A 22,519-nucleotide genomic window follows, 5' to 3' on the forward strand; every position below is an offset into this window, starting at 1 on the left:
TTTCTCAAGAGGCAGGTCAGGTGGTCTGGTATTCCCATCTCTTTCAGAATTTTCCACAGTTTATTGTGATCCACACAGGTTATACCTTACATAGTGACGGACGCTGCAACTACTCAGTGACACTCACTGCCCATGTGGTTTAACCAAATCACTGAAATGGTGGTCTAAACCAAATCTGTGGCAATCCCATTAAAATTTAATAGAAAATCCTGACCTGCAGTGACATGCACCCCTTCAGGTAATATGTTAGAATGTAGGGAAGAACTGGGCCTTGGAATGTCTTTCCATTGGGAATGGGAGTTACTTTATTAATGAGAGAACTCTTATTGGCAATGATACCAAAAATCAAAGATCAGTCTAAACATCTGTGTACAGACCATAATGGATAATAGACAGGCCTTAGATTACATCCCAGCTATCTGAAATAAGACTTACTGGTCCTTCCTCCCAACTCCTCCACACATAATTCTTCCTAGGTGGCCAAATGCAGGACCCTCGAGGGCATAGGTTAATATCACAGGTTGGCCTCACCCTGCTGCTTTGAGTCCTGGTGACAGCAGCCTTAATCAAGTCTTGTATGAGACAAATTAAACAGACTTGGTCCATGCCTCTGTGTGTCAGGCTACCCAGAGTAGCCAATGGAGCTGCACATTCATATGAAGATTTGCTAGAAGCCAAGACAGCTTAAAATCAAGCAGTGAGCCTGTTGGGAAAGACAGTCCTCCATGGCTCTCTTGTACTTCCACATATCTCGCTGGGTATGCCCAGAATGCAGGGCCTTGATTACATTTCACCTGAACCATTTCCCAAAGTTGTGTTTGCATCCAGCAGCCTTGAGAGATGAGATAACGTCTCTCTCTAGGACAAAAAATATGCTTGCTTATTGCTTGCTATGAAACAGTAAATCCCTTGGGTTTGTTGTTCCTTAGTTGCAAGGCAACCCACTGTGTGCGCGGTCTTCCATCTGAGCCCATAGCGCCACCATGGGGGGTTTCCGGGCCATGAGAAATTGAATCCAACTTGCCCATATTCATCCTGCTTCCTCTCCCATGAGTAGTAAGTCTTTTGACTCTGACCCAGGAGTCTCATATCTTCGGTCAGCACTCATGAAATAATAACAAGCTAATTCCTTAGCTTCCAAGTGGGGTAACCTGATAATCTGTTCGCTTGCTTTTTAGTCAAGGAGTTCCATTTCTATCAACCTCTACAGTAACTTTCTCCTCAGTGATGCAAAGAAAACATAGTATCACTTTTTGGTCAAACACATTAACCATTTTCAGATCATATAAAGCTCTTCCTCCTTCCAGCGGGAGACTCTTTAAGTTTTTTAAATGAATTTGACTCCTGCAACTCAGTCCAACAAAATCGTTAAGAAAATATGTCTCTCCTCACAGGATGACCCCAGACCTGCCAGGTGGGACCCTTGTTATCACCCATGGACACACAAGTTGTTCAGGTTCCTGAAAACCTGTTAGGAACCAGTTAGGAACATTCCCACCCCCCACCACCCACGCCCACTGAGGCGCGGACACCCTGCAGATTAGCAACTCGGGCTTAGGAAATTCTATACTGAGGATTTCCAATTCTCCCGGGAAAGTTCAGAGCATCTTTAAAAGCCACGTGAGGCACTGCAGCATAATCTGCAAGACAGGAAGACTCCTTCCTCATATACTGAGGAATCCCACTGCCACCCACCAAAGCTAAAATCTATTCCTTCTCCCGAAGGATGCACCTGGCCAAAGGCCACCACCAGCAACCTGTATCCCCATCCTCCAGCGGGCCCCGCCCCTCCCACTGTGAATCCCGCCCCTCCGCGACCCCGGGCCAATGAGAAGGCGCGCCCCTCCTTCCGCGTGGCCACGGCGCCCGCCCAGACCCTCCCAGCACTCACCAGATGTGCGGCGGCTGGTCCAGACGGTGGAAGCGGCTGGCGAAGGACGTCAGCGTCACCAGGGCCAGCAGGGCCCACCGGCCGGCCGCCTCGAAGCGCCGCGAGCTCGGAGGAGCAGGCCGTTTGGGGCTCCGCGCTGTAGCCGCCTCCGTGGCCACGTCCCGGCCTGCGGCCCGAGCCGCCTGGGACCCACATCGGCCCCTCCGGGGGCGCAGTTCGGATCCCGCCAGGCCTCCGCCCGCGGCCGGCGGCATCCTTCCCTTCCTCAGGATAGCCCTCCGGCCCGTAGGCACGCTGGGTTTCGTGAAGCGCCCCACCAAGAAGTCACCAGGGGGCAGCTCGGGGTGCCCTGGGAAATGTAGTTCCCTGCGCCGGCTGCGCGGCGCCGGGGCCCGGCCTCTGGGGTGGGCGGGGAGGGCGCTCGCCTCCCGGGCCGCTAGGAGGCGGCTAGTGGCGCACAGCATGACGCGCGGGCGCCGGCCCGGGGAGAAGGCGGGCTCAGGGAACTGCGGCTCCCAGCGGCGCCGGGGCTGGGGGCGTGGCGGCGGGGTGGGCCGAGGGGCCAGAGACCTTGGGGCGCATGCTCGGCCGTCCCCTCGCTTCTACCCAGATCAAAACCGAAGTCCTGACGTCTTGGGTCCGGCCCCTCACTTTTACCGAGACCCAAACCAAAGTCCTGACGTGTTGGGTCCGGCCCCTCGCTTCTACCCTGATCAAAACCGAAGTCCTGACGTGTTGGGTCCGGCCCCTCGCTTTTACCGAGACCAAAACTGAAGTTCTGACGTGTTGGGGGCCGGACCCTCTCTTCTACCCAGACTAAAACCGAAGTTCTGACGTTTTGGGGTCCCACTGGGCCCGAATCGTCGCCGAGTCGGAGAGTCGCCGGCGCGAAGTTTCCTGACCCGGAAGGAGAGGCCGCCCGCAGGGCGAGATGCAAGTAGGGAAGGTCTGTGCCGCGTATCTGAGGCGAGGGGCCGCTGCTTAGAAACACTGAGGCGACCCTGGGGCCGGGGTCAAAGGTGACCGCTCGGCCCCGCCCACAGCTCCCACAAAGACTCCCAGCAGGCCGTGCGCCGCTCGGATTCGGCTCTACGCCTGCGCGTTGTACTGTGTTGGCGGAGGGGGAGTGGCGGAGGCAGGGGGGCGGGGGGTTGGGGTTGGAGCGGGGATTGGCCCGGAGGCACGGAACTCGAGGTTGCGCGGGTTGTTTTAGTCGTACCCTCCGTGCTAGTCTCGCCAGCCCCCAGCTCGACCCGCTGGGGCTTCCTAGCTCCGTCTCGTCTCCCTGTTCTGCACACTGGCCTGCGTACTTTTCCCGGCGGTCAGCCCGACAGGTCTCAGTTCAGTTCAGTTCAGTTCAGTCCAGTCGTGTCCGACTCTTTGTGAACCCGCGGACTGCAGCACGCCAGGCCTCCCTGTCCATCACCAACTCCCGGAATTTACTCAAACTTATGTCCATCGAGTCGGTGATGCTATCCAACCATTTCATCGTCTGTCGTCCCCTCCTCCTTTCTCCTGCCCTCACTCTTTCCCAGCATCAGGGTCTTTTCCAAGGAGTCAGCTCTTCGCATCAGGTGGCCAAAGTATTGGAGTTTCAGCTTCAACATCGGGTCTAACAGTTAGCAAATAGCCTTCCAGGGTTGTTTGCATTTTGAGAGAGTGCCAAGGGGAGGTGGTGGCACTTGTGGTCATAACAATCACTTGACTTTACCGGTTTTAATTTGCATTTCCCAGGCCTGTCCCCAAACCGCTATATCAATCTCTTTATTAAAGAGTGAGAACAGCGATTGTAGCTCAAAGGAAGGTAGCAGGAACATCAGGTGGAATATAGCATAGCTTTAATAATAATAGAACCTTCCCTGGTGGCTCAGATGGTAAAGCGTCTGCCTGCAATACAGGAGCCCTGGATTCAATCCCTGGGTCAGGAAGATCCCCTGAGAAGGAAATGGCAATCCACTCCAGTATTCTTGCCTGGAAAATCCCATGGTCTGAGGAGCCTGGTGGGCTACTGTCCATGAGGTCGCAAAGAGTTGGACATGACTGAGCGACTTCACTCTTTTAACTTTTAAAATTTAGCTCTGCAAATGCAAAAAGGAATATGGAATGGTTTATGCAGGTATCATTGGCAAGAGACCAGAAACCGCCCTTGGTTATATCTGCTGGTGGCCCATAAGTAGGAAACGTGAGGGCTTAATGGCATTTACAGTGGTTCTGTGCTCACCCCCTTAGCACAGGTCAAAGGTATAACATTCAGTAACTAGGTAAGGTGTTTCTTCAGAGATTCTAAGCTACTGTTTGCAGCTCTCTAGAGATTCCATTCTGTTTCAGCAGTTGCTGCCTCTGGGCCCCGGGGGCCCCTCCAGCCTAAGCAGGTAAGGAAAGGGAGGCACCGTGGAGCAGGGTACATCTAATTGTGGCCACCAAACTCTTCCTCCAAGGATGACTGCTGCCTATCACTTGCCCTCTGTGCCAGAACTATCTTCGCTTTCCCCATGAAAGTTGCCTTCAGGATAGACTGAAACTCTCAGGCTCAGGAACTAATTTAGGAGGACTGGGTTTCCACTTGTGTCCTTACCTGCATGGAAAGTGGAGTTGGTATTTCGAGGATGATGAAAGCAGGGTCAGGTAGTGAAAGGTTGTTGCTGAACTATGCAAAGATGCTGGGATTCTTGGCCTCCAGAGAAGAATTCAATCCGGGGCCAGAGACGAGGCTTGATCACTCAGAGCTTTTGTGTAATAAAGTTTTATTAAAGTATAAAGGAGATAGAGAAAGCTTCTGACGTAGACATTAAAAGAGGGTAGAAAGAGTACCCGCTTGCTAGTGTTAGCAATGGAGTTATATACTTTCCAATGAGTTTTTGAGTCGGGAGTCAGCGTTTTTCCCAAGATATACATCATCCTTCCAAGTAAGGTCATAAAGCAGAGTAACACCTTTAAAAGCTCTAATATATTTTTCTGGGTCCTCTAAACAGTCTCCCAGATCCTCCTTGATTCTTTGTATTTCTTGATAAGAAAAAGGCTTATTAACTCTCATAGACTGATTATTTCTCCCGGTGGATGCTTCATGAAGAGGCAACAGCTTGTGTGGCTGTTCCTCAGTCTCTCTTGCTGCTCTGCACATATGATCCCAGGAATATATTGGAGAAACTTGCTTTTCTTTATCTCTTTGTCTCCTGTCCTCCATCTCATCTAACAAAGTAGGAGGACAGGAGGGACCTGAAGGAGTCACACCCAAATCTGTACCCTTAGGACACAAGTCTGGCGTATTTCACAGAGAGAAAAAAGGGCAACACATATGCTACTTCTACCCATTTCCCTTGTTTTCTACAGAACCGGTCTAATGGTAAAACAGTATTATACTTAAGAGACCCTCCAACTGGCCACCATTTGCCATCCTCCAATGGATACCGTGGCCATGCAGTATCACATAGGAAGACCAGGTGTGAATTCTTTAAGCCCTGGGGATCAAATCTATCCATTTTTCAGGATATAGTTCAAAGGACTGAGGCTGGAATAGTTCGCGCCCATCTGTAAGAGAGGAAAAAAGTGACCAGCGCCATCTTTCTACTGAAGGCGTCCCTCCTTGCTCTAGATGGGGGTGTAGACAGATTTTACACCAAAGCTTTTCTTTCCTGGTCGGACTTAATCTGTCACTTACCAACGCAGGCGCCGTATTCGTCCCTCACGGTCCAGGGATAGACCTGATGGCATCCCTAACGTCCGGCTCTTCACCATTACCTCTGATGCCACCTGGGGTGCAATCAGAGTAACCTTCTGGAATGCCTCCCAGGCTAAGATCGCTGGGGGCACCGTTCATCACCTGAGTGCCTGTGCACGACCCGGAGTATATTCCTGACCACAATAAGACCAATAATGAACATAAAACTGAGATGTTCCTTCCAAGCGTCACCATACCAGTATAAGAGCCTCCTAAGCATCACCACACCAGTATAAGAGTCTCCTCTGGTCCACTAAGACCCAGCATTACCAGAGGAAAAAAAACCCATTGTAGTTCCAATCTGAGTAACCTTTAACCTCAGAGATGCTCTTGTAGCTAGAGCTCCATCTAACTTCCAAACTTTCAATTCCTAGTGAGGCTAGGCGCTTCCTGACTACCAATCCAAGTTTGGGATCTAAGTAACAATACACAGTAACAGCATAGCTCACAAGTCCCTTGAAAGTCTATGATGTGACAGATTAGGTTAGTACTCCTAATTTCCAAGGAGTTATGAAATGGTCAAAGAGACCGAAAAGTTTGACTGAGAAAGAGTTTGGTCCACATGCTTTGCCCATTTCTGGTTAGTCACCGAAGGAGACATTGGGTGCCTCTTGGCATTGGCAGGTCGGTATAAACCCTCGACAGGTTTCTGCCATAAGCCGTATGAGGTCACTGCGGAACCGCAGAGCAGGGCTCCTCACTTGCTTCACACAGGGCATTTCATTCATTCACACAAGCACAGCGTAGAGTTAGTAAAGTACAGCAGAAAACGTGTTCACTAGGAGAACAAAGAACTAGAGCTCCAAGCATCCTTACCTTGTCCTGAAGAATCCTGGATGAGCCCCCAAGATGAAAGGTTGTTTCTGAACCACACAAAGATGCTGGGATTCTTGGCCTCCAGAGGAGAATTCAATCCAGGGCCAGAGCCGAGGCTTGATCGCTCAGAGCTTTTGTGTAATAAAGTTTTATTAAAGTATAAAGGAGATAGAGCTTCTGACATAGACCTCAGAAGGGGGTAGAAAGATTACCCTCTTGCTATGGAGTAATGCAATGAGTTATATACTCTCTATAGCAATGGAGTTATATACTCTCCAGTGAATCCAAAGAATGTCTGGAGGTTGTAAAGACCAGACCTACTCCATAATTTACATTTTAAGATAACAGGATTAGCCAGAAGGTTTAATCCAGAGACTGTCCTCAGGCAAGGTACATTACTGTTATATAATCCTTGTAAAAAGTTCCCTGGTGACAGTAAAGCGTCTGCCTACAATGCAGGAGACCTGGGTTCAATCCGTGGGTCGGGAAGATCCCCTGGAGAAGGAAATGGCAACCCACTCTAGTATTCTTGCCTGGAAAATCCCATGGACGGAGGAGCCTGGTTGGCTACTGTCCATGGGGTTGCAAAGAGTCGGACAGGACTGAGCGACTTCACTATCTATCTATCTAATCCTTGTAAAGACCAAACCTACTCCCATAATTTACATTTTAAGATAACAGGATTAGCCAGAAGGTATAATCCAGAGACTGTCCTCTGGCAGGATACATTGTTATATAATCTTAAGGAATGTAGAGCAAAAAAAGTTTGTCCTTTCTTCCTCCTTGTGGCCACTCCTCAGCAGTGGCCACAGGACTACAAAAGGTCCGTTTTCATTCCAATCCCAAAGAAAGGTAATGCCAAAGAATGCTCAAACTACCACACAATCACATGCTAGTAAGGTAATGCTCAAAATTCTCCAAGCCAGGCTTCAACAATACGTGAACCGTGAACTTACAGATGTTCAAGCTGGTTTTAGAAAAGGCAGGGGAACCAGAGATCAAATTGCCAACATCTGCTGTATCATCGAAAAAGCAAGAGAGTTCCAGAAAAACATCTATTTCTGCTTTATTGAGTATACCAAAGCCTTTGACTCTATGGATCACAATAAACTATGGAAAGTTATGAAAGAGATGGGAATACCAGACCACCTGATCTGCCTCTTGAGAAACCTATATGCAGGTCAGGAAGCAACAGTTAGAACTGGAACTGGACATGGAACAACAGACTAGTTCCAAATAGGAAAAGGAGTACATCAAGGCTGTGTATTGTCACCCTGCTTATTTAACTTCTATGCAGAGTACATCATGAGAAACGCTGGGCTGGAGGAAGCACAAGGAAGGAATCAAGATTGCCTGGGAGAAATATCAATAACCTCAGCTATGCAGATGACACCACCCTTATGGCAGAAAGTGAAGACGAACTGTTACCTCTTGATGAAAGTGAAAGAGGAGAGTGAAAAAGTTGGCTTAAAGCTCAACATTCAGAAAACGAAGATCATGGCATCTGGCCCCATCATTTCATGGTAAATAGATGGGGAAACAGTGTCAGACTTTATTTTTTGGAGCTCCAAAATCACTGCAGATAGTGATTGCAGCCATGAAATTAAAAGACGCTTACTCCTTGGAAGGAAAGTTATGACCAACCTAGATAGCATATTCAAAAGCAGAGACATTACTTTGCCAACAAAGGTCCGTCTAGTCAAGACTATGGTTTTTCCAGTGGTCATGTATGGATGTGGGAGTTGGACTGTGAAGAAAGCTGAGCGCTGAAGAATTGATGCTTTTGCACTGTGGTGTTGGAGAAGACTCTTGAGAGTCCCTTGGACTGCAAGGAGATCCAACCAGTCCGTTCTAAAGGAGATCAGTCCTGGGTGTTCTTTGGAAGGACTGATGCTGAAGCTGAAACTCCAATACTTTGGCCACCTCATGCAAAGAGTTGACTCAGTGGAAAAGATTCTGATGCTGGGAGGGATGGGGGGCAGGAGGAGAAGGGGATGACAGGATGAGATGGCTGGATGGCATCACTGACTCGACGGACATGAGTTTGAGTGAACTCCAGGAGTTGGTGATGGACAGGGAGGCCTGGCGTGCTGCAATTCATGGGATCACAAAGAGTCAGACACCACTGAGTGACTGAACTGAACTTCTTCCTCCTTGAGAATTCCAGACCCCTCTCTCCTTAGGGACCCCTAGACTTCTTATCGACCTGCCTAGGAAATGACTCTCTCAGTAGCAAGCAGCTTGGTGACCTGGCGCATGCAGAAGCAGGAAGAAACTTGGGTGAAGTGTCTAGAGAGAGATGGTAGACAGGGGTAATCTGAGAAATTCTGTTGAGTTCTCCCTCATCCATAAGGCTACATATGTGTCTGCTGGAAGATTCATGAGTGCTAGTTACTGGTAATTCTGTCCTGGGTTCTGCTTTGAAATGCTGGGTACCTGGAAGCACCAGAGAAACTAACTTTGAGTCCCCAAAAGTTTAGAGGTAATGTCTCACATGCTATTGCCTTCAGGGGCTTTAAAGCAACAAAAATGAGGGACAGGACCATGGCAGATCTGAGAGGGCATGCTTTCTCTAAAGGGGGTTATTAATTGTCTCTGGTCAGTGTTGCTACTCAGAAAACAGTCCAGTATCACCAGACTTTTTTTTTTTAGGAAAAACAGGCAATAGGATTTATATATAAAATAATATGATTTTTAATGTTAGCAACTAATTGAAAGGTTTTTAAATACAGTATAGACTAAACAGAACACTGTGGGCTGCCAGCTTGTGACCTCAGCTTTGGAGTCAATGGGCATATTCCCTAGCTGTTTTAATGAGATCACTTGAGAGCATGGAGGACTGGTAGGTGGAATGTTGAAAGAGATGGGCACCAAAGCTCAGAAAATTAGATTTCCCGATATCTCTGCCACTGTCGGAAGGTATTAAGCTATCATTTTAGGGCAACCCTTCGTTTCACAGATGAGGGAGCTGAAGACTAGAGAAGGCAGAGCTAGTTCCTGCCCTGGGACCAGACCCCAGGTATGCCAGCTCCCAGCCCACTGCACCACGTGAACTACTACCTCAAAACTACACCTCCTGTCTGCCCGGGACACCAGACCCGGCTCCACCAGAAGCAGAAAAGGCTTCCCACAAGTTCAAGAGGCCTTCTGACCAGACTCAAAGTTCCCCTGATGCCTGTTTAGCCCAGCTTCCCATTGGCTGGTAGTAGGATCCACCCCCTTTAGAGTTACTCCCCCTGCCCTGCAGCTCTATGAGAGTGGATGTTCCCTGAGAGGCCAGGGGTCACCACAGCAGCATGGCTGAATCGAGCAAGGTACGGAAAGCACTTGCAGGCTGGCTTCCCCTGGGGGGAGTCCCTGGGACCTCAGGGACGCGTGACGGCACAGTTGGAGTCACCACACGACCCCCAAGGCTTCTATCCCAGAAAGCTTTGAGTCTGGCCTGGATTTTCCCGATGCAGGCCTAAGGAAGGAGGCCTGGCTTGCTGGGAGCCTCCTGGCTGGGAGTTGCCTCCCCTCCAGTGGACTTCTGGGGCTGAGAACCCACCAAGCATGGGTTAACGTGCCTCCTCGTCCTCTCTCCTCAGCCCATCCTGTATTCCTATTTCCGAAGCTCCTGCTCATGGAGAGTTCGAATCGGTAAGAGCTGTGCCTCCACTGAAAGCCGGGGTGGGGTGGGGTGGAGGGAAGCGTGGGTGAAAAGCTGGGTACCAGCTTTTCAGGGTACCACCCCCAGCAGATCTCCTGGAGCCCTCAGCCTTGAAGGCATGTCTACCTTGCAAAGCCAACAAGAGGAAGGAAGGGGCTGTTTTTCTTCTTGGACCCGCCAGCTCTCCCACACTGCTCTCCAAAGCCCCGTAGTAACCATGCTTCAGGCAACCTCAGAGAACTCAGAGGTCCTTGGTAACTGGCAGGGAACAGCTGGCATTCCTCACTTCTTATCTTATTTGATCTGGCAAATTAAACAGAACTGGCCAGTGTCAACCCCAGAGGCCTCAGGGAAGGAGAAACTGCGGCCCCTCTGGTTCAGTCCTCATCTGACCCTTCTCTCGCTCAGCTTCACTCAGCCCTTGGCCAAGCTCAGAGTCGCAGGCTCTTGCCGAGAGAGAATGGTGCTGAGTGCTTTTGTGTCCATGCCTCCATTTAAACCTGAACAACCCTAGGAGGGAGTTATTATTGGTGTCACCATTGTACTGGTGGGAAAACTGGGGCACAGGGAGGTTGCCCAAGGGTACTTGCCCAAGGTCACATAGCTAGTAAGGGGCGGAGTTGGAATTTGACCCAGCTAGTCTGGCTCCAGAGTCCATGTTCTTTCCTACCCTGCGCTGCCCGTCAGCTGGGGAAACGGGCACAGAGGCTCATGAAGTTACCTGTCCAAGGCCATGAGGCTAGAGGGTGAATGTGATGGCATTTGAACCCCGGCAGCCTGCTACCAGAAGCCCGGTCCTGACTGCAAAGCCATCCTCCATGACCACCTCTTCCCACAGGCCCCTGGTATTTGCTAGATTCGGTGGGCAAGAGCACTGGGCTGCCAGAGGACACGTTCCTTGAAGAAGACGCCCTCCTCTGGCCCACAGCCTCCACCCTGGCTGGGCCAGACCAGCAGCGTGGGCGCTGTCTCTGCGAGCCCGGTGTGCCTTGGCCTCCGGCCCAGCCCCGACCACGCTCACCCTCCAGGGTGGAGCTGACCACGGCTGACAGAGCCCAGTGTCCTCCAGGCTCTGCAGACTGTGACATGTCTCAGCCTACTCCCCTCATTCCTTTGCCTGATGCTGGCCATCGCCGTATTTTAATGCACAAGTGTGCACACTTATACAGTCTCCTCCACTGCAATTGACTGTTTTACCCTCACTTTGCTTGGAAGGGTGGTGGGGGGTGGGGAAACATCAAAGGAGGAGGAGAGGAAATCCAGCCACTAGGAGTCCCAGCTATGCCTCGCTGAGACCACCAGAGTCCCAGTACCCTGCTTGGAATCTGCAGTCAACAACCCAGAGAACAGAGAGAATGGATTAGAAAGGGCTTCCTCTCTAAACAGAACCAGAGTGTCATCAGTCCATGTGGGCCCTGCCTGGTCACTGAGTGCCTTCCCTCAGCCCTCAGATGGCTTTGGCTGGGGGAATGAGTGCATGTCTCCAACACATCAGCCCTGCTCCCTGCTAGGTGAGGCCCTGCAGGGGGCAGAGATGACAGGGACACTTCCCTGCTGTCCTCCAGGAGCCCACGGTGTGGGCTCCCCAAAGGCCTCCCCTGGGGATACAGTGAGCCCAGGAGGAAGAGAGACAGAGCATCAGGGCCCTGAGGTAGGAGAGCAGATGCTGGTCAAGGGAGATGGGAAGCAGGGCCTAGGACTTCCCCCAGTGGTGCAGAGAAAGAAGACTCCAACTCTCTGGTCACCCTGGGGAATGTGGTCGGAGGCAGTCACCCAACTGCCATCTCCCGTCTCTCCTAGCTCTGGCCTTGAAAAACATCGACTATGAGACAGTAGCCGTCAACCTCACAAAGGATGGGGGCCAGCAGGTAAGGAGGCTGCCCCCAGGCCACGATGTAGGAGGCAGAGGCCTCGAAGAGGGGCCCAGCAGGGGATGCAGACTTCTGCCCATGAGGATGAACCGTGTAGTCCTGCGCCCTGTAGTCCCCACAGCTGGAGGAGGCTGCTGGCTTTCCCTCATGGGATAGGGCAGCAGGCTGTGCAGCAGCTGCCGGGGCCATGGGGAGGCCCAGGTTCCAGGAGCCATATGACAGCATGACTCCAGGAGGGCGGGTGGTGAACCCTGCAGAGGCGCCTTGGTGGCCACATACGAGGTGCAGGGACAAGCACACAGCCAGGCCACTGGGACAAAGCTTGTGTCTCAGCAGCCACTGGGCTTCAGGATTCTGCACGGATTCCCCCAGGTGTCACCCAGGGCCTTGGAGCCAGGGCCTTCCACAGGGAGGGAGGTGCAGGTGGGCAGTAGGCTGGGGGCTTCCTGCTTGCTCCTCTCTGCTTTAGCTGGCTCAGCCCAGGCCGCCCAGTCCACCAGAGCCTCGTCTCCACAGTTCTCTGAAGAATTCCAGGCCCTGAATCCCATGAAGCAGGTGCCAGCCCTGAAGATTGATGGAATCACCATCGGCCAGTCCGTAAGTGGAAGCTTTGGGAAACCCCGCATGAGTATGGGGCCTGGACAAGAGGACCTCACGGACCTTCCTTGCCTGTGTCTACCCAAGGCACCCAGCTCTTAGGAGGGACGCAGGAGGGAGGGAGGTTGCCCGCTTGCTTTGGAAACTGATGGGAGACTTAAGCATGGGGGGAGCCTAAGTTCAGCAGGACAAGGGTCCAAAATGAGCTTGTCCTCCTGGGGAGCCTCTTGGCTTCACGGGGCTCGAGGGGAGGATGGTAAGAAGGATAAAAAAGGTGGGGTGGTGATGTGGGCTTCCCCGGGTGGCACTAGTGGTAAAGAACCCGCCTGCCAATGCAGGAGACGTAAGAAACCTGGGTTCGATCCCTGGGTCAGGAAGATCCCCTGGAGAAGGGCATGGCAACCCACTCCAGTATTCCTGCCTGGAGAATCCCACGGACAGAGGAGCCTGGTGGGTTGCAGTCCATGGGGCTGCGAAGAGTCGGACGCGACTGAGCGACGTAGCGCAGTGGAGGAGTGGAGGAGGAGGAATCGGCCGTCCCCTCTGGTCCCTGTCTCACTGCTCCCCTCTGGACAGCTGGCCATCATCGAGTATCTGGAGGAGACCCGGCCCACGCCGCGACTCCTGCCTCGGGACCCAAAGAAGAGGGCGCAGGTGCGCATGGTATCCGACCTCATTGCCAGTGGCATCCAGCCCCTGCAGGTGCGGCTCCTGTGTGTGTGCTCCCTCCCTCCCCTCGCCCCTGCGAGCCCACCCTGCGGCACCCAGCTCGTCAGTGGGTGGGGGCTGGGGGCAGGAAGACAGAGGGGACCCTCAGGGACTTGGCCCTGGATTGTGGGGCAGAGGGAGGAGGGGAGCCAGAAAATACCCATCCCCCGGGGGCCCCCAGGTTTCCAAGGACACCTCCAGAGGCACCACCTCCCTCTGAGGTGGGAAGGGGCTAGGAGGCAGGGAGAGGTGAGCTACCCAGGTCCTGCCTTGACCAAGAGCAGCCTCCCTTTCACCTGTTCTCTGTCATAAACTGGGATTCGCTTCAGATTTTTTTTTTTTAATTGTCACTGGTAGAACAGAGATGGAGAAGGCAATGGCACCCACTCCAGTACTCTTGCCTGGAAAATCCCATGGACGGAGGAGCCTGGTGGGCTGCAGTCCATGGGGTCGCTCGAGTTGGACTCGACTGAGCGACTTCACTTTCACTTTTCACTTTCATGCATTGGAGAAGGAAATGGCAACCCACTCCAGTGTTATTGCCTGGAGAATCCCAGGGACAGGAAGCCTGGTGGGCTGCCGTCTATGGGGTCGCACAGAGTCGGACACGACTGAAGCGACGTAGCAGCAGCAGCAGTAGTAGAACAGAAAAGTGTTAAAAGAGTTCATCTGTTTTTTAAAACATTCATCTGTGCTAACTCCTGACTTTGCAAAAAGAAAATAGCCCAGGGCTTCCCTTGTGGCTCAGCTGGTAAAGCATCTGCCTGCAATTCAGGAGACCTGAGTTCAATCCCTGGCTTGGGAAGATCCCCTGGAGAAGGGAAAGGCTACTCGCTCCAGTATTCTGGCCTGGAGAATTCCATGGACTGTATAGTCTCAAGGATCCAAAAAAGAAGAAAATAGCCCAGAAAGGTGGCATGACTCTAAGTGTGACAGACCCCGGACTGCGCACCTGTGCCCCCTTGTTGCTTTTTTTTTTTTTTTTTTTAACAAAGGAAGTTAGAGCAGACAGACATCCATCCGGATCTCCTGAAAGCTAGTCCTGTGTGCCTCTCCCATCCTGCCCCCTAGCCTGTATCAGCACCCCCTCTTCACAAGGGACCATGTCACAGAGAAGCACTGGACACAAGGGAGAGAGGCCTTGGGGTGCACCCCCACCTTCCACGTCTCTGCTGGAGTCACAGGCTTCCAGACTGCAGGGGACTCTGGGGCAGCCTGAGAAGGTGGCCTCCAAGATGGTCACCTCCCTTCCCACCCAGGGCCCAGATGGGAGGAAGGAGCTCACAGGGTCCAGGGTAGGACAGGTGTACAGTCAAAGGCCGCATGGGAACTGGGCTTGCCTGAGGGGCCTTAGCGGAGTGGGTGGGCTCAGCCTGGCTCCCAGAGCTCACCCCTGATTTTTCCTTGGGCCACACAGAACCTGTCTGTCCTGAAGCAGGTGGGACAGGAGAACCAGCTGACCTGGGCCCAGCAGGCCATCACTTCTGGCTTTAATGGTGAGTCCCTGCTCCTGTGAGCTGCCCTCTGGTGACCTCTCAGAGAAATGGCCCTCACACCCAGGGCCCCGGGCATCTACAGCAACCTCCCAGGCCCTTTGGCCTTGACAGTGGTGGCATGATGGGCAGGGCCTAGGGGGCAGTGGGTTGGGCAGCAACCAAACCTGACCCGAACCCCTGGTGCTTCTGGGACCCTCACGCCCGAGGCCTTTGGAAGATAGGAGGCCCAGCTTCTGCTCCACTGCCCACTGCGTGCAGGAAGCCAAGGCCCGCAACGCGCCCGCCCCTCAGCGTGAGAACCACTGCCTTGGCCAGCGGCAGGTCTTGTCCTCTCGGGAGGGAACGGTAGCTGCAATTGCCGAGGGCAGGCACCCCCACACCCCATCACCCATCTCCAGGCCCGATGGCCGCATTCCTTCCAGCACACACTCCAGCCTTGCTACTCAAGACAGCTGCCCATGTCATAGCTATGGATGCCAAAGCCCAGAAAGGCTGATCTCCCCTTTCCGTGCCCAGAGTGAGAGTCGCCATGTTGCCTCCCCACAGCTCTGGAGCAGATCCTGCAGAGCACGGCGGGGAGGTACTGTGTGGGGGATGAGGTAAGCCCCTCCCCGGGCCGCCTCAGGCTCAGCCGCATCCCTCCAGCCCGGGGCAGGCTCGGTCTCCAGAGCTTCCCGAGGAGGCGGCTGCGGTGGGCGTGGGGGAGGGCACCCTTTGTGTTAAGCAGAAGTTGGCTCGTGGGGCGCTCCTCTGGTCCCCTTGGTCGGCTGCCTCAAGAGGAAGTGAGTTTCTCATTCCTCGAGGTATTCAAGTCAAAGACCTCGTTTCCAAAATGCAGAGGCAGTCCAGCTGTCACATGAGGGATTAGACTAGACAGTGTCTCCATTCCCTTCCAGTGACAGGACTCTAGGGTTCAGGCGTCCTCGGCTCATACAGGCTGAGGCCCTGGCCCTGTGGTAATTCTGGTCCCCGAGCGCCACCCCCAGCCTGCACCCAGAGGCATCCTGTCCCTGCTGGGCGTCCTCCCTACGTACTGGTGGTTTTTAACGAGGACAGTACCGTCCACTGAGGCAGGCGGGCCTTCTCTGGCTACCCACAGAGCTGGTTGTCAGGGCAGCTGGAGCTTAGCCAGGAGAAGTGCTTCTACCCAAGGGACAGACCCCGCCTGGGCCCACGGGAGACAAGCAGGGGGAGGGCAGCCTTGGGGTGGGTAGAAGGGCCAGAGACAGATGGCAGCGTCAGAGGCCAGCACCCTGGTACAGGCACCGGCGTGAGCCTGGGGTGCGCCCCCTGATGAAAGCCCCCCTGACCCTCTTTGCAGGTGTCCATGGCTGACCTGTGCTTAGCACCGCAGGTGGCAAATGCTGACAGGTAAGAGCGCGCCACGGCACCCTTTCTCCTCCTCCTGGCCGCTCCCCTCAAAACACCCAGCTTCCTCCTACTGTCAGGCCCTGACTTCATCTACTGAGGTGACATCTCATGCAGACTCTCCCTGACTGGCCAAGGTACCCCCCCCACCCCCGTGCCAGGCCACAGCAGCCACTGTGGCCCAGAGAAGACGGCCAGGAGAAGCCAGGGTAACACTGTTGCCATGCCCACCACAGCCTGGGGGATACCTCATAGTCCCTGCTCCCAGGAGGGGGTGTCTCACCTGGTGGACACTCCTGAAGGAGACTCTCTGAGAGCCTGCTCTCTCCCGTGTGGTGTGTCTGTGCCCAGCAGTGAGCTCTGCTTTCCTCCCATCAGCCCTTCAGGAAGGCCCAGATAGAACCTCTCTGTGGAAGGCATCGTGCTGAGCACTGCTGTGTGTGTGTGTGTGTGTGTGTGTGTGTGAGAGCACGCACATGCACATGTGTGTGCTCAGTTGCTCAGCTGTGCCTGACTCTTTGGGACCCCATGGACTGTAGCCCACCAGGCTCCTCTGTCCATTGGATTCTCCTGGCAAGAATACTGGAGCGGGTTGCCATTGCTCACGCCAGGGACTGTTACAGTTATGGAAACACTTAACAAGAATGTGTTGGAGAAGGAAATGGCAACCCACTCCAGAACTCTTGCCTAGAGAATCCCGTGGACAGAGGAGCCTGGTGGGCTGCTGTCCATGGGGTCGAACAGAGTTGGACAAGACTGAAGTGACTTAGCATGCATGCATGCATTGGAGAAGGGAATGGCAACCCACTCCAGTATTCTTGCCTGGAGAATCCCAGGGACAGAGGAGCCTGGTGGGCTGCCATCTGTGGGGTCGTACAGAGTCGGACACGACTGAAGTGACTTAGCAGCAGCAGCAACAGGAATGTGTAGACACATTCCCTCCCCTCAAGAAGCTCATGAAATGGCTGGGAGATAATCTGTATATGAGAGCCCAGAACCAGCCTTACACATGTAAGTCGTGTAGACTGCCTCGGCAGCCCGTTCCCATTGAGTGGGAACAGCAGGAAACACGGTACTGCAGGAGACCCGCCCCTCCGCAGAGAGCTCCCTGTGAATGCAGCCCCCAGCCGGAAGGCCGCCTTCCTAGGCCTGCGCCGGCCAGCCCGGGGACTTCATCCAGCCCTGCCCGCCGCCCACAGGCTGTGCCCTGCAGACCTCGGCTTAGATGGATGTTTCTCTGCCCCAGGTTCAAGGTGGACCTCACTCCCTACCCTACCATCAGCCGCATCAACAAGTCACTGCTGGCCTTGGAGGCCTTCCACGTGTCTCACCCCTGTCGGCAGCCAGATACACCCCCTGAGCTGAGGGCCTAGCTCTCAAACTGCGCCCCACTGGTGCTGGAGCGGGAGGCAGGGAGGGGTGCAGGGGAGACACGGCCTGGGCTGAACTTGCCTGGAAATGAGCGAGGCCCGACTGCAGAGAAGAAGACCTGAACCCTCGAGCTGGCTCTGCCTTCCCACCGGACCGGTCTCTGCCTCGCCCCTTCGTTCGGCACCCATGGGCAGGGTGGGGTGGGAAGATGCGGGAGTGGGTAAGGCAGGAGGTTACCTGGTGTCTGGGTCCCAGGCAGTCAGGAGGATGCAGTGAATGTAGGCTGAAATGTCTGGCCAGTTTACCGGAGCCATGAGGAAGTCTGCGTGCATCTTCCCATCTCCTCGACTGTTAACTGACTTCCGAGACAGCCCACCCTGGAATCTGATCATTAAACTAAAGCCCAGGTGTCTGCGTTGTATCACTTAAAGCTGAGCTGGGTTCCAGAAGGTGAACCCTCTTCCTGGCTGGAATCCCCCTGCGTCTGGACTAGGAGAGTCAGCCAGCCCCTTGCCCACCCCCTGTGGTTGGCCTGGCCCTCGGGACCTAAGGGCCAGGAAGAAAAATAAGCCCCAAAGTCTGCCTGAGAGAGTCAGACAAGACCCAGGAGAGAACAGGTATGAGAAGCAGGAGAGAGAGCATCCTGTGACCAGTTGAGCGCCCAGGGCTGAGAGTGGTACTACTTCTAAGGCTCTCTCAGCCAAGTCCCTCATTTTCGGGGGCAGCGTTCTCTGGACCAACCCCAGGGTTTGATACTTAGGATACATCCCGTTGTGAATGGTCCTGGGAGTGGAGGCAGGCTCCTCCACGGGCAGCATAAACAGCCTCCAACTGGTGAGCTCAGGAGACCAACCTGGTAACAGCTTACCTTGGGCTTCCCTGGACCAGGTCCCCAAGCCTGGCAGTGAGCAGCCAGAACCAGGATGACGTCTAGACAGAGATGATCTCCCCACCGCTCTCTGTGGGGAGATTGGGGTCACTTCTGGGAGAGAAACAAGATGACCTGTATATCCTATACCTGAGATTTCTCTTTCCCTGTGTAACTGAGGTTTAAACGGGGAATTAAGATATATGTGTCCAGTCCAAATGGAAGTCCCCTCTCTCAGCCATGAGTCTCTTTTCTTTTTAAATATTTACTTATTTATTTGGCTGTGCCAGGTCTTGCTCGCAGCATGCGGGATCTTTAGTTGCAGCTTGTTAACTCTTAGTTGCAGCCATGTGGGATCTAGTTCCCTGACCCAGGATCAAACCTGGGCCCCCTGCATTGGGAGCTCGGAGTCTTAGCCCCTGGGCCACCAGAGACGTCCCTGTGAGTCCCCTTTTCTTGAGCTCCAATCCCAGGGCACCTAGCTCTTCCCTCTCATCCTGGGCTCCTTGGTGGCATCTCATCTCTTAGATGACCTGGGTTCCAGGCTTCCAGTGACCAAGGTGGGCTACTCTGGTCCCAAAGCGAGTTTGTCCCAGTGGAGACAGACAGAAGCACAGGAAGGGAGATGAGACACAGCAGTGGAGAGGGAGGCTGTGTGTGTCCTGCTCTGCTGCCGTCTGGGCCCTTTCCCCCAGATTGCTCCAGACTCGCCTGGCTGCATCAGACTCCCCTGGGCTCTCTCCAAGAAACCTTGAGATCAGAGACTAATCTCAACTTGGGATCTGCAACGGTCACCTAACTTGGACTTTGAAGGTGATTCAAGCTCCGGTGGATTTTAAAGAGGGACTGAGCTCAGGGGGAAGAGTGGGGGCCCCACACTTCAGGCTGCACTCCCTGGCCATCCAGAGAGAGTGGGGTCTGCAAGGAGCAGCGGGCGAGCGGCAGGAGTGAGGCTTGGCCATTTGGGGTGCTGCTGCCACGTCCCCAGATCAAGGCGACAGCTGGCTCTGCCTCACACTCACAGGTGCCTTCGGAAGCCCAAATAATCCAAAGTGATTGCCAGCACTGCTGAGGTTACCACGTCCTCCCACCCCTCCCTCCTCCTGGCCTCGTTTCCAGGCGACAGAGAAGCCCAACAGACTTCTGGGAAGTGCGGGCACCAGCCAGAACCCACATCTAGGACAAGGCTCCAGACACAGAGACAAGCTGAGCCCACGCCCCTAGTCTGAACGATTCCAAGGGGAACTTGGTATAACAAGCCGGGTGGGCTGGGGTTCCTCCTAGAAACTAGCCGGGGGTCGTCCTGCTTCAGCTGCTAATGGACCCCCCTCTTTCTACTCAGTCCGCCAGCGTGGGGTGAGCCTTCCCACGCCCACGGGCTGGGGGCTGGGGGTCGTCCTGCTCCAGCTGCTAATGCACCCCCCTCCTTCCACTCAGTCTGCCAGCATGCGGTGAGCATTCCCACCCCACGGGCTGGGGGCTGGGGGCTGGGGGCTGTGGCTGTGTGACTGGATAAGGCAGCTGCAGCCCCTGCTCTTGCTGAGCTTCTGCCTCCCCACTGACTTCTGGACATTGACCTGTCCAGCTCTCACTCCACTGCCCAAACATCATGCCTGTCTGCTTGTATGTCTGATCTGAGATAATGTCCAAGAGCTGATGTATTTCAACTCACGTCTCCTCCTGGACAAGCAGCACAATATTAACCTGTCTGGGACTTCACTGGAGGTCCAGAGGTTAGGACTCTGTGCTGCCAATCCAAGGGGAAGAGTTCATTCCCTGGTCAGGAAACTAAGGTCCCACATGCTGCAGTGCGGTCAAAAAAAAAAAAAAAAAATTAACCTGTTTAACCTTAGGGCCTCCATCATCCATCCTAAAACTGGTGGCTAAAGCTGAATGGATTTTAAGGAAATCTAAATGAGGTAGAGGCAATACAGCCTCGTTATCAAGCATATGTAGAAACCATCCTCATGTACAACTCATTTTTATATTTTTCTCATAGTTCTGGTCCTCTCTAGTTCAACACGAATTTTCTGACACGTATTGTAAGGTGAATACCAGCAGTGGGTTGGGTAGGGTAGAGATAAAACACTGTGACTTTTCCTCTGGTCTCAGCGAGATCCTTGGAGTCGTCACATTTCTGAGGCCTTCTTTTTGTCTTCTGGTTTTCCCCGAGCCCAGACAAACCTGTTCTTCCCCCACAAAAACAGATGTGTCTAAAAAAAAAAAAAACAAACAAACAAAAAACAGATGTGTCTAAACCAAAGAAACTCACTCTGGGCTACTCTGAGCTGCTGAGAAACACTGGGTTCGGTTCTTCAGGTGTCCCCACATCCACGACTCAAGCCACCCAGAGATGTGGCTGACTAACCTTTGTGGTTCACAACTGTAGAGGAACCATAGTCCGTCTCCTTATTACATGATGCTTTTGTGAAGGGGAGACTTTTGTGTTTTAAAGAACCTGAGCCACGGAGCTCTTCACACAGTGTATAGCAAAATGGTCTCCAGGTCAGGGCTGGGAACCATTCTTGCCACCTTCTTCACCTGGAACCAAGGAGAAAACTAACCCAGAACCAACTCAGCTCCCAAGAGGCTGCTGCAGCTTTTCTGGAGTTTCCTGTGAGCTTTGGAGGCTGGGACTGTGGAGGTGAGGGAACCAGGGGGGATGGAATTGAAAGGAACAGAGAGCAGGCAGGCCCAGGGAAGCCACCAGCTCAGGACCAGCTGAGGGATGGAAAAGGAATGGGGCGGGGGGCAGCCGGATGCATAGCATTGTGGCCTCACTGAACGACGCGACTCCTGAGAAAGGAGAGCATCTGTGGGTTTCCAGGCCTGCGGTTTTAAAGCTACCGAGGCTATCTGTGTTCCAGCCCTGGGGCCTCCATGGTGTCCAGGGCATCAACATGGGTAGCTGCCCTGCTGCTCAGAAATGCAGAGACCTGAGATGTGACCAGCTTCAGCCCCTCCCCCTAGGAAACCATCCTCCCAGAACCTGGGGCTGGATACATGGGCGAGAAGAGAAGACTCTTCTCTATTTCCAGAGGAACTTAGCTGTGCTGTAGGGAGAAAGCAACATTCCTATACCTTCTCCCCTGTGTGAGGGCAGAGCTCCCTCAAGGTCCTCTAGGGCTGCAATACTGACCAGTCTCTCTTGACGCCAGTTCCAAGCACAGCGACTAGCCTCACTCCATAAATGCAGGTGAAATTGAGAGATGCCCTTCCTATACAATCATGGCTGGTTACCTTCTCCCTCCCTGAATGTCTCTTCCTCTTTTAGGACCCTGGCAGATCATGAAGAAGCAAATATTTCCCCAAGTGCGTAGACTTTTCTCTAGAGGTCAGACCGTGGCTCCAATGCTTAGCAATAATTAAGCTTCTATAGAGGGTTTTTAAAACGACCTCCTCTGCAACTCTCTCAAGTCTGCAAGTAAATTCTTATTTGACTGGGCGGGGGCTGAGTTCGGATATATCTCTCAATCCAAAAGCTATCTCCTATTGAGAGGATATTTTCCAGGAAGGGTTTCTCCCCCATGGCTGACCGAGTGGTGAAAGGCAGGTCCTTCTTTATTTCCACATCAGTTGTTAGATCTGTGAAGACCGATCTGTAGACACCCAATCCCAGGATGCCAAGGACTGCAGGGAGGTCTGATCTGCCCTCCTTCTGCAGTTGGCGTGGCCATAGTGGATGAAGAACAGATATTGGAATGACTTAATGCTGGTTATTAGATATGGAGAATCTTCCAGCTCTATGGAAGTAGTGAAAGTGAAGTCACTCAGTGGTGTCTGACTCTTTGCGACCCCATGGACTGTAGCCTACCAGGCTCCTCTGTCCATGGGATTTTCCAGGCAATAGTACTGGAGTGGATTGCCATTTCCTTCTCCAGGGGATCTTCCCAACCCAGGGATTGAACCCTGGTCTCCCGCATTATAGACAGACGCTTTACCATCTGAGCCACCAGGGAAATAGTAAGTCCTGATAAATACTTTAGAAGGATGAAAGCAGAATGGGGGTGCTGCCAGGAAATCTTTAAGAACATATCAAAATATAAATGATTTTGTTCCAAGCAATTTTACATAATCATTAAGGACAGCAGCAAACTTAACTACTGGATAAGCAGGTAGATATACATGTTCATAAGATAAGTCTCATTCTATTGGCTCCTCCTAAC

At 53.3% G+C, this 22,519-nt stretch overlaps 2 protein-coding genes and 1 long non-coding RNA gene across 6 annotated transcripts in view; 1 reads left to right on the forward strand and 2 right to left on the reverse strand.

Annotated features, from left to right (window-relative positions):
• POMT2 (protein O-mannosyltransferase 2) overlaps positions 1-2,381 on the reverse strand; it is a 43,257-nt gene extending 40,876 nt beyond the window's left edge. For all 3 annotated transcript variants that reach the window (XM_055538745.1, XM_055538744.1, XM_055538743.1), the window contains exon 1: positions 1,892-2,381. In XM_055538745.1, the coding sequence (XP_055394720.1) occupies positions 1,892-2,355 (464 nt within the window). In that variant the 5' untranslated portion in view covers positions 2,356-2,381. The remainder of the gene's footprint in view (positions 1-1,891) is intronic.
• Positions 2,382-2,697: 316 nt separating this feature from the next.
• Positions 2,698-20,871, forward strand: GSTZ1 (glutathione S-transferase zeta 1). 2 transcript variants are annotated; one of them, XM_055538747.1, is made up of 9 exons: positions 2,698-2,837; positions 10,013-10,064; positions 11,875-11,942; positions 12,462-12,542; positions 13,119-13,244; positions 14,668-14,746; positions 15,293-15,345; positions 16,068-16,117; positions 17,361-20,869. In XM_055538747.1, exons 1-9 carry the CDS (start codon positions 2,823-2,825, stop codon positions 17,485-17,487), a joined length of 651 nt encoding a protein of 216 aa, XP_055394722.1. In that variant the 5' UTR covers positions 2,698-2,822; the 3' UTR covers positions 17,488-20,869. The 2 variants fall into 2 exon arrangements, with proteins under 2 accessions (XP_055394722.1, XP_055394721.1); XM_055538746.1 differs by lacking the exon at positions 2,698-2,837 and adding an exon at positions 9,095-9,739 and having other exon boundaries at positions 17,361-20,871.
• On the reverse strand, positions 3,835-6,558 carry LOC129621845 (uncharacterized). The gene is made up of 4 exons (XR_008699719.1): positions 6,426-6,558; positions 5,550-5,641; positions 4,467-4,617; positions 3,835-3,969 (listed from the first exon to the last, which is right to left on the reverse strand). It is a non-coding gene; the product is annotated as an uncharacterized LOC129621845 (long non-coding RNA).
• Positions 20,872-22,519: the final 1,648 nt, after the last annotated feature.

The sequence above is a fragment of the Bubalus kerabau genome, chromosome 10, assembly GCF_029407905.1.
Source record: "Bubalus kerabau isolate K-KA32 ecotype Philippines breed swamp buffalo chromosome 10, PCC_UOA_SB_1v2, whole genome shotgun sequence".
NCBI lineage: Eukaryota > Metazoa > Chordata > Mammalia > Artiodactyla > Bovidae > Bubalus > Bubalus kerabau.